Below are 12031 nucleotides of genomic sequence, written 5' to 3'. Positions count from 1 at the left end.
GTAGGTATCTAAATCTATGATCTAACTAAACTCTCAGAAGTAATATTTACGTAAAAATAATTGAATACCAATTCAATAAAAATTTAAAAAGTAATATTTACGATTTTCCAATTCGGAGCCATTAAAATTAAAAACAAAAATGACGTTTAAGTCTTGAGTATTTTTGACATGGCGTATGTTTGAAGAAAGAAATTGTAAATGAATTATTAGATCCCATTTAGCCTTTACTTTTTTATTAAACGTTTAATTTACTTTTGTAATACGTTTAAAAAATAATTGTTCTAATATGATGAACCGACATGCTTAGTGAGTCTCGGTAAGTACCTAGATAGCCGTTGTTTATAAATGAGTCAGATGGCAGATGGTTGTATTTTGCTGCACGCACCTTTACCGTGTGTATTAATGAACATGAAAAGGAAAGTGTGCCTTAAAATTTTAATTAGCTTTTACATTTCCAGCCCATCGCCAATATTAATATTTGCAATTATGCCTATTCAAAATGTGTTTTTTGTGTACTAAAGTCACATTTCTTATAACTTATTAATGACTGCTGTTATCGATCATAAGACAAGGTTAGACGATGTGCAATTCAACATAATACAATTAATACTAGAACCTGTGTGTTTAAATGTAAGAATTTATGTTAGTAGTCTATGATAGAGTTCCTCCGGTTCTAGAACCCATTACAAGACTCGTTTGGTTGCACGAGGCTTTAGCTAAAGAAGAGGCATTGATTAAGACGAGACGTTTGCTCCTGTTGTGAGACAGCTCGTTAAGAATGCTCATAACTTTGGCGGTCAACCTAAGTCTAAAAATAGATCATCTGGATGTTAAAACCGTGTTCTTAAATGGTGACCTAAATGAGAATGTTCACATGCAGCAGCCATCGCTGTTTACAGCAAAAGGAAAGGAAGATCTTGTGTGCTTGTTAAAGAAATGTCTTTACAGACTGAAGCAAGCGTCACGTTCCTGGAAACTTAAATTGCATACTGAGCTAGAGAGCTTCAAGTTCAAGCTCTGTAAACATGAATCCTGTGTATACATGAGGTCTACGGAAAGGACTTAATAATATTAGCCATTTATGTAGATTCTCATTTTCTACAACAATGAGAGGGAGATGCATAATGTTAAGGAAGAATTAAAAACAAAATTTGAAATGAAGGATCTTGGAAAAGCTGAACTATTTCTTGGGATACAGATTCAACAAGAAAAGGTTGCATTAAAATCAAGCAAGAGGGTTACATTGAAAAGCTTCTTCACAGATTCAAGATGGAAAACTGCATGGCAGTTAGTACACCAGCAGCTCCTGGACAACAATTTGAAAAAGGGAAAGAGGCTCCCTGATGTATATAGCTGTTTGTACAAGGCCAGATATAGCACATTCAGTAAACTTCATGAGTCAGTTCTGCAATTGTTATGATGAAGTGCACTGGATCACAGCTAAAAGGATCTTGAGATACTTAAAGGGTACCACATGGGACTTGTATACTCTAAAGACGTGTTTTGTAGAAATATTCAAGGTTTTGCAGATGCTGATTACGCTAGAAATATAATAGACAGGAGGTCATACTCCAGCAACATGTTTAAGATGGCAAATGGAGCCGTCTCTTGGCAGAGCACCAAGCAAAAGAAAAGATGTACAGCCTTATTGACAGCTGAAGCTGAGTGCATCAGCTTATTGGAAGCTACAAAAGAAGCCATATTTCTACAGAGATTTCTGAATGAAATCATGGGCAAGGAGGAGTTACCTATCACGGTACATATGGATAGTCAATCTGCTATGGCAATAGCCCTAAATCCGGTGCAACATCAGCAGACAAAACATGTTGATGTTCACCATCATTTTATTAGAGAAGCATTAGAAAGGGATACTGCCTCCATGGCCGAACAGTTACCATGCCGAACTGCCACGCAGAGGTCTCAGGTTCGATTCCCGGGCCGGGAGAAATATTTGTATGGCCTACATTTATTTCTCCCGTGAGTTTGGGTGTAATTTGTGGTTGTCTATGTGTGTGTCCATGGCACCCGCGACACAGGGTTTCCCTAGTGCGGGGCTATGTTGAGTGTGTGCGTTATTATTATTATTATTATACTATAAAGCTCAAGTACTTAGAAACCAAGTGCATGGTTGCTGATGCTTTAACGAGAGCAGTGTAAAAGGGCAAGTATGAGTATTGCCGTAAAGAAATGGGTGTGTACTGAGTTTTCATGACTGACAAGGTTTTTTGATAGTATAAGGAAAGCCAGATGTAAATAATTGAGGAGGAGCTCTATCTTTACTTTGAACTTTGTAGTACGACCCTGTCGTACTAAGTTGCGCATAAAAAATTAACACAAAATATCCTCGCATCATATTTTTTTCGATTGCCCACATTTCTATATTCAAACGTTAATTGTACTGGCAATGCTTGCACCTACTGTAGCGCCATGTTTTTAACAAATTGTTGAATCATTATTGTTATATTCTGCATTTATTTATTTTTAAGTATTTACAATAAATTGAACATTAGACTTTATATCCAATGAGTAGGTACTTGTACACATTTATGAGTGTATAAATAAATAATCAAAAGTTAAAGTTTTAAAATATATAGAGATCATAAAACATTTGTTAATATTCTTTATTAATATTTACAACACTTTTAGTTTGACAGAATCAAATTTAATTCTAATCAACCAGAATCTCACCAGATTGTTTCTTTAATTACTCTTGCTGGGGAATGGACTCAAATCCTCTACTACAATTCACACTCAAATACTGAGCCACTTAAATTGCCAAAACAGATGAAATATATCATAGAAAAATATTATCATTTAATAGGTTTAATTTTGTGTACCTAATATAAGTAGTTTTGATAGCGACAGTTTCACTATCTTGGAATTGATAATGATGTTAGATGTTCATAATAAACATGGCTTATTTTACTATATGAATAATAAAGTATCTTGAAAGATTTAATATTTAGTGTGCCATTTGCAGGTAATGGGTGTATGCTGGTGTAAGGACAAGGCTCCAGAGCAGGAGGTGTACGCGCGGTCGGCGCTGCACGGGCACGCAGTGGTGCTTAGCACCACCGAGGCCCGTGCCCCAGCACCCACTCGCGTCTCCTGCAGGAAGGTTGACCAGCTTGTCATGGAAATGCTCACACTTATTGCTTCGTTTGTTGATAAGTAAGTATCAAACATTAAAACCCTATGAATGGCTTCCACTGGAAAAGCTTTGAAGAAAAAAGGGTCTGGCTACCAAGAAATAGAATGTCTAATTTCAAGGTCCATTATTATCATATGTCAGGAAGACCTATTTTATAAAACAAATGTACAATTTTATTAAATATGACATGTACAATTTGATTTTTATTTGTTTATATATGACTGTGTATTGGTTGGTTATTTTTTTGATAATGTACTCATAGACATATTAGAAGAGAAATGTTAAAACTGATGAATTATAATAACAATGTTCGTGTGAACTTCTGGCCACATATACCAGAACATTTAATCAAAATCAATCTATGTTTGAAGTTTTTTTTTTTCAATTTATTTAAATTTAGGTACCTACCAGAACATTGTGGCTATTGGTTCATGTAAACATTGTTATCATAATTCAACCTTTTTTAATCGTGCATGAGTGTATGTGGATTAACTTCACTTTACAGTCAGAATCCATTTCAACATTATGCACCTATAGTTGAAAATACATTTCAAGATGGCTACACTAGAAACCCGAAGAAAAGTGATTAATCTGACCTGGCATTATTGATTGCCCTGGTCTGCTCTCTAAAATAGAATTGCTTATCCCGCGACAATTGCCGAGGTCTGGTAGACATAGGCTCTGCCATAGGCCAAGATGTTACACAAATTTGAGGCTACATTGTTTCTTATCACGAGCAACAACACTATATAAGGAGTATCAGAATGAAATTGATCAAAATTTTACTTCCGTTTCTATGATAAAAAAAGTGATGTGAGAAGTTTATAGTTAAGTTTCTAATGATTGTACTTTTGTATCATCGTGACCAAATATTATTGTATTTCGTTTAGTGCATGCTGTGTCCTCCTTTAAGTAATGGGACACAGTTTAAAACCATAGTGTCTACTCTGTATACCTTCATACTTATAGTGTGCTCATTGTCGTGAGAGCCTGATTAAAAAATAAAATAGCATACACCCAATTAATTCGAAGCGATTGATCCACAATGAGTGGTGAACATTACCAGTTGAAAATTAGCGTTTAGTGCATTTTATAGAATTATTTATTAAAGTCACTAATAAATTGAAACAAAACATGGTATATGAACCATCTTCTTTTATTAAAAAATAGTATGGTGTGCACCTGACGTAAGATATTCATCATGGGATGTGTTTGAAGTTTAACATGGGATATTGTGCAATACCAGTTTGTTTTATGGTTTCTTTTGTGCACCTTTTGAAATACTGCAAAAACATTCTACTATTTTCTACTAGATATGGCCTGTTTCTTCTTTCTACTCACATGACCTATTACGCTGAGCGCGTGCTATATTTACATAATGCATTCATGCATGCTGAATATAGTCACAGTATGGATCTGGAACACATCCATATTTATTTTAATTGGAAACGAAACTGTTTTTTCCCATCTAAATCGCCCATAATTGCTTTTCAAACAATTGTTTTTTTTTTGTCACGGCTGATGTAAACAGCCTGAAAGATTTTCTTTAAAAAAAAAAAGGTTTAGATTCGAAAAAATAGTCTCATTGCCAATGTGGAGCAATCGCGAAAACCTAAGAACTCGATATATCCATATTGCAATATATCCATATTCCCAATATATTGGGACAAACCTAGCTCCATAGTACTACATATTTTTGTATTTTTCCTTTTTTTTTCATTGTTCAAATTTAACAATTGTGATATGTACTAAAAATAATGAGTATCAAATGTAAAATATCGTTTCACAACTGTCCATTCCCTGATTTAATCAAATTAAAATTAATGTTCTAATGACTATTTTATGTAAGTTTTTCAATTATTTAAGTCTGGCTTTATTTGTATTTGGTCCAAACTAATTTCAACAAAATTCCTTTGTTACATTAATAAGATTATGCCAAATGTGTTTCAGCGCGAATGCAATTACATAAATGCATTACATATAACATATGGTACCTACTTGTAATTTGATTTTGTGCGTGATGCGAATTGAGAACTAGCCAATTATGGTATTGCTATTATTCTAGGACTTCATAATTCGCTACAGCGAGTTGCAGATTTTTTGTGCTCATTGTAGTTATGCTAAACGAGCATGCGGCATAAACAAGTACTCTTGTGTTCTCTCAAAGTAACAAGTAAAAGACATTCTATATCTTTTTTATCGTATCGATGGTATACACTGTAAGGGCGCATTTATTCGACACGAACTTCACCGCGCTCACGCCGCCGCGCGCCGCCGCGTGGGGACTACATCTAACTGTCATGGCAAATTACGCTCTATTTATTTGGCTCTTACGTTTTAACTTAAATGAGCGTCACGGGCGCGCGAGCGAGTCTGGCTTGTCTTTGGTCTAGTTTGGGCGGCAGCCACGAGGCGTCGTGCGGTTGTATTATTCAGAGGAATTAAAATGTTGTTGCCTAGTAAATAGAATTCATATTCTCCATTAATGTACTTGAAAGCGTGGTAACTAGGCGGTCGCCGCGCGAAAACTTTCGCGTCGTTTAACTGGGCGCTGATGCTTCCCATCGTGGTGAAAGGATTTGCCAATCGCCGCAATGTACTCGCCGATAGTTGTCCATGGTGCGTCAGACGTACAGGAAAGGAATGGTACGTCGTGGACACTCTTCAAGACTCCTTTCGTGGATATTCTATTAATACACAAAGAAACGTTTTGTTATAAATACAAAGCGTTTGTAACATCGTAAAGGTTCTTTTCCAAGACCACCTTATATTAGGCCATTTGGATGGACAGACCAGTAATCGATCTGTTATGACAGTCGTTAATTACATCTCGGAACAAACTCGACCATGTTAAAGAAGTCAAGAGTTTTTCTTGCTTCGAATGTTTTAATTTTCCCTGGTTGATCAAATCAACAAGATGGAAGTCTCCTAACATGCCAACCGATGATGTGTTTGGGTGTTGTGCCGTGTCCCACTAGAAACTCTGTTTTTTGTCTCCGGGCGTAGACATATCACATCGTCCGTAGAGTTATTCCTCGTAGGCTGAGCATACTATTTTGATCTCATTACTGCTCTTGGGAGATAAATATACTGCTAATAGGTCATCACCAGAATCTAGACGGGCTTTCGGGAAAAGTCCAAGAACTTAGACCTCTCACCCTTCGACGTGTTTTTCTGCATCTTATTTTACAAAAGGCTACACAAATAAATAAACATGTTATTGTTTCCACAATAATTTTAATATCGAACTATATAAAATGTACCTCTTGAATGCAATACCCGTATATTTTGACTATTGTTTATTATCAAAATCCATTGCGCATAATAGAAATAGAAACCATTTATTGTAACGCCACATTGTAAAAGAAAAAAAAAACACAAAAACAAAGACTAATATAACTAAAACAGAAATAACACAAAGAACAGCGTAAAAACATTTCAACAACAAGTTGCATAATACTATACTGACATGTGTGCGGCTGTGGCGTGTACAAAAGGATCCCATTCAGCTAAAGTCACAACCAAGGCTAGGTTGTGACGCTGGTTTTCAATGGGCCCTAGCCGAGTGAGTGAGAGTGACGGACGTATGCGTCCCGGAACAGATAATAAAATAAAATAAACTACGTAAATACTTATATCATGAGTGTGTATAGTGTTATTGCAGTGTGTACTCTTATATCGAATAAATACTTACATAATCTTTGCAATATACATATATACATACAGGTATAAGTGTGTGTAGTGTGAAAACAAATTAATAAAATATTTAATACATATTTAAAGTACATTACTTCAAATATATTAAACAAGATATCTATTTTCGTAAAATAAAAGTTCTTTGACTTCAACATTAAACAACTCTTGTTCTTACGCAGTTACTATTTCGAATAATGCTATGTGAATTAACATGTTTAAATGTTTATGATTATTAAGTTAAATAAAAATATACAATCAAAATAACGTATCACTGTTATAAACATCATTCCATTATCATATTTTATTAGAAGTAATTCAATTGACTCTAAAAATAAAAATAAAAATAAAAGATATAGGAGCGCAAGATCCGCCATATTTGACACTAGTAATAAGATGTTGTGAACTTGTGATCGAGAAGGAAATATTAGCGTAGATGTTTTTATTGTGCTTTGAAGTGTAATTTACTAATATATTAACAAAACTACGAGTCATAACCTGTTTTGTTCATGAATCTGTTAGCTGCATGGGCGCCGAACGAGTTACGTGAGAAGCGCGGGGAGGGGTCCCTAGCTAATCGTAAAGGAACGAATATAGTTTGTACAATATAATAGTAACATCAAATTATAATCGATAAACATCTACCGTCACTAGCACAGCAGGTGCTCGGTATGCATTAGTTTTCTAAAAGTAATAGTTTTCAAACAATACAAATTGTATTTATATGTTGTACTTCTGCTATATATTCATGTATACAAGTGTTATTTGTTCTGTTTACCATTTGCAATTTATTATTTCAGTGATGAAGAGTCGCCGGTGTCACTGGTGAAACTTCACGTGATAGCAGATAAAGAAGATGGGTGGATTCAAGTTGTGACTTCTATAGTGAATGTGATCCCCTTGGACGACCCGTTCGGCCCTTCCGCCATCACGATTTTGCTGGATGACTGCCCGCTGCCCTCCAAGGAATCCGTAGTCAAAGTAAACGACATAATAATTGAAACTAAACATATAGTCCATTGTCAATGTGTGCTGATTACTTGTCTGTGTTGTAACCATATAACCATACCCATGGTAGATATTTTGGTCATGGAATTATTACACATTCACAGCTTTAAGGCTCCCTAGGAGCACGGACAAAGCACAACACATTTAAATACAAGCAGGTCATATTTTCTTCGATAATACACTAAATTATTAACACCTGAAATCACCATGGACGTACCATCTTACAAGAGGTTCACAATAATTATGGTGTAATTTATAGGTAACTCAGCTGTTCGGGCTGTCGTCGCAACGAGCAAACGCTGACGAGCTGAACGTGCGAGTGGAGAGAAACATCTGCGTGGTGTTGGGCTGTATCGCCGAGAAGCTGGCTGGTCCCAACAGCGTCGCCGTGCTCACTGATAGCACTCTCGACTACTTACTTGCGTTCCTTGTAAGTATCTAACATCAATTTCAGAGTTGGCCGCATATGGTTTGAAACGAAATTCACACAACTACACACAAATATGACCATGTACCAAAACATCACGGCCGCGGCAGAACATCATAAGCTCAATTTTAAATGTATTGTCTGTCCAAACGTATGTAATATTTGCGTGTGTGCTATATAGGAAAACGGCACCTTACAGGACAACGGCCTTCAAGGACACGACCCCGAATGTGTATTAAGGCTAGAAACATGGAAAGATGTAAAATTACAATTTTCCTAGCTTACCTTTTTAGCTAAAAGTTTTGATACGCTTTAAATGGTTTCATATTACAGATATCGCGTCGAGAAGCATGCGTTGTACTATTCGCGCTGATCGCGTTAGAGAAGTTCGCGCACACGACGGAAAACAAGTTGACAATAAAAATGCGGCTGGAGCGTGAACCTGAGAACCCTCTCATCGTCCTCGAAAGACTAGCAGGTAGTGAAGATTATCTCTGGCGACAGGTCGGCTTCTGCGCTAACTGGGCGCTGGACAACTTATGTAAGTACTTTCTAATTTATTGGCTAATATAAAATCTCACCTTAGTCGAATTCTTTATTATGTCCACATAAAACAAATCATTTTCGCGTACGGAACGCGTTAGGAATTGAAAAGCATAAACTTATAAAAATCTAGAGATGAAACCTTTGGATATATACTCCTTATGTATATAGATATACCTAAATCTTTTACTGTTTATAAACAAACGACAATGCGTGCCAATTTGTACAGAAAAGAGCTTGTTTTGTAAATTTAAATGTAGGTTGAAGTATTATTTATTTATTTGTTATGTATTATTATTTGGGCCACAATTTTATTATGTCCGCCGTTGGCCAAACCTTACAATAATGCGGATGACATTGTAATGTGAATTTTAATTCGAATTTGTATTTTATATTAATATCTTTTATTTTGAACAATTGATTATAATAGTAATGTGTATCGTGGTGCGAACCCTATCAGGGTTCATATTTTAAATGTACACCATATCTGTCACATAAATTCAATGAATGCCTTATACTTATAATATTTAAATAATTGTAATATATTGTGATGGTTATTTAAGAAGTACGTGAGGCGCACTATGAGTTTCCGGAATGAATAAGAAAAAAATACTATAAATGGTCAGAAATGAATTTACGATTTCTCAAAATATTCTCCATTAGCGCTAATACACTTTTTCATATGAATGAACCAATTTTGACAACTATTGTGACAATCTCTGAAACATATTTTTCATACTCTTCGACAGCCTCTCCAGGTGATGAAAATCATTGACCGCGTAACTGGTTCTTAATTTTTGGAAATAAATAAAAGTCACAAGATGCCAGGTCGGGACTGTACGCGAGATGGCTCATAAGGTCAACGTTGTTCACCTTTAAAACTTCATTTGTCTGTCTGACCCTGTGAGAACTGGCATTATCGTGGTGCAAGATGATAAGGCGTTTCGAAAGATCCATACGCTCGATTTCTGCTTTGTTTTGGGACCGTAACTATAAATTCATGTTTCGTCACCTGCTACTATGTCCCACACCAAATTTGACACCCCTTCGTTGAATGTGGTAAGCATGGCATTGCACCTAGTGACACGATCGGTTTTTTGAGCATCAGTCAAATTGTGTGAGATCCACTGAGAGCACAGCTTGTTCACACCCAAATGTTTGTGTAGTATTGATTGTATTTGACTCATGCCTGTGCCTAAAAATGTCTGAATCTCATAAGATGTCACATACCTGTCTGCTTTGATCATACGATGCACAGCATCGACGTATTTGTTGTTCACAGCTGTGGACTGGCGACCATCACGAAATTCGTCACTGAGATTCACACGACCGCGTTTAAATTCTGCAAACCAGTTATAAATAGTCGTCTTGCATGGTGCTTCATCGCCAAAAGCAGTTCGAAGCCGAGCGAAGCTCCGCTAAGCTGTTAAATTACACTAAGTCGTAGAAAATCGTACTACGAAAATTTTCACGAGTTAAATCCATGGTGATGTAGACAACCAATTTCTAAAATGACGCCACAATTTAAAAGCAAGTGACAGTCAAATGAATCAAACTGTATTCTATAGCCAAAGAGTATCATTTTCAAATGTTGTAATTACTTTTTAAATATTGTTTATGTAAGTGGCCAGTTCCGGAAACTTATAGTACGCCCTATGTACATATACATAGGACTTCAGAAGGAAGTCCATTACTAATCGATGAAACAGCTAATGCAGATTTATAGAGGAAGTACAAATAAATATTACTTCAAGAAGTAAATTATTTAAACTAATATCGGTAGTACGTTACGTATGTAATGAATAAAACGTCATGAATAACTTATTTAAATAAATAAAAAATGCCGGATACATATAGCCTATTTAACATAATTTTAGACTTCAGAATAACTTACCCCTCACAGGGATTAAGCTTTGAGAATATTGAACATTTTGCTAAAGAAAAATTAACACCACAAGTAAAAAAAGAAATAGAAGAAAGTATAAAATGCCAAACAAATAGTAAACTATGGCACACATTGAGACAGGGTAGAGTAACTACCTCGAAAATTCACTAGACACAATACGGATGGAGTTCTTGTGAAAACCATACTAGGCGGATATAAAATACCAGAGACAAACGCCATTAAACGTGGAAAACGTTTAGTAGTTGAAGTATTAAAAACACTGAAATTAAACTTAAGATATCAAGTTGTGGGTTACTGTTAATTACACCTTTTATTGGAGCTTTACCAGATGGGGTGGCAGACGCTTTTGTTGTTGAAACTTTAAATGCCCATTCACTGAAAAATCGATGTCGAACTACGTAAAAGACGATGTAATTAATGACAAATACAGGGTCCGTCCCAAAAGTATCGAACATTTTTTTTGGGAGTGTTGCCGAACGGCGGGAAGCGCTCCGCTTGGCAACAGAAAGTGGTGGGGGGATCTAGCCGATACAGCGCGACCGGTCCCAGTTGGCTCCGAGCACCTGGAGCGGCAGGACGTGCGTTCGCGTAGAGCTCTAAACGACACCTCGTCGAAGTTTTTAAAAGTAGCGCGATGACGGATCCGTTAGAACAGAGGTACGCAGTGAAATTTTGTGTTCTACTCGGCAAAAATACTGTGGAAACCAACGAGATGATTAAACAGGCCTTCAAGGACAAAGCCTTGTCCGAATCCTCGGTCAGGAAGTGGCACAAGATGTTCCGTGACGGAAGGGAAGAGGTGACCGACGAAGCCCGCTGGTCCCGCAGCCTCCCTACAGTCCTGACGTCGCCCCGGCAGACTTCTTCTTGTTTCCCAGCATCAAGTCGAAGCTCAAAGGCAAGCATTGGGGCACAATTAAGGACATCCAAGAAGCTACGACGAGGGCGCTGAAGGACCTACCCGTTGACGTCTTCCAGGGGGCCTTCCGGGCATGGAAAACTCGCCTACAAAAGTGCATCGATGCTGAAGGGTGTTATTTTGAAGAGTACTAATGTATGGTACCAATAAGTTCAATAAAAGTATTTTTCCTGAAAAATGTTCGATACTTTTGGGACGGACCAGATATAAAGCTCGCGTTCAATTGCAAATGCATGCTACAGATATAAAGAAAGCTCTGTTTGTAGTTGCAGATCCTAAGTTTGAAACAAACAAAATTTCTTATAAGCACTGGCTGTATTACAACAGATTATATGTCGAAAAATTAATAAAAGAAGGAGAATGCTTTTAAAAAATTTTGTGTTA

The 12031-nt window shown here is 36.5% G+C and overlaps 1 protein-coding gene across 1 annotated transcript in view; it reads left to right on the top strand.

Annotated features, from left to right (window-relative positions):
• Positions 1-206: 206 nt before the first annotated feature.
• Positions 207-12031, top strand: part of LOC113227492 (RING finger and SPRY domain-containing protein 1-like) — a 28970-nt gene continuing 17145 nt past the window's right edge. The window contains exons 1-5 of the mRNA XM_026460435.1: positions 207-316; positions 2981-3171; positions 7645-7825; positions 8112-8282; positions 8613-8820. Coding sequence (XP_026316220.1) covers positions 2984-3171; positions 7645-7825; positions 8112-8282; positions 8613-8820 — 748 coding nt within the window. The 5' untranslated portion in view covers positions 207-316; positions 2981-2983. The remainder of the gene's footprint in view (positions 317-2980; positions 3172-7644; positions 7826-8111; positions 8283-8612; positions 8821-12031) is intronic.

This window comes from Hyposmocoma kahamanoa, unplaced genomic scaffold (genome assembly GCF_003589595.1).
Source record: "Hyposmocoma kahamanoa isolate Upper Pololo Valley unplaced genomic scaffold, ASM358959v1 100021, whole genome shotgun sequence".
NCBI lineage: Eukaryota > Metazoa > Arthropoda > Insecta > Lepidoptera > Cosmopterigidae > Hyposmocoma > Hyposmocoma kahamanoa.
This window is presented reverse-complemented; position numbering and strand designations above follow the sequence as displayed.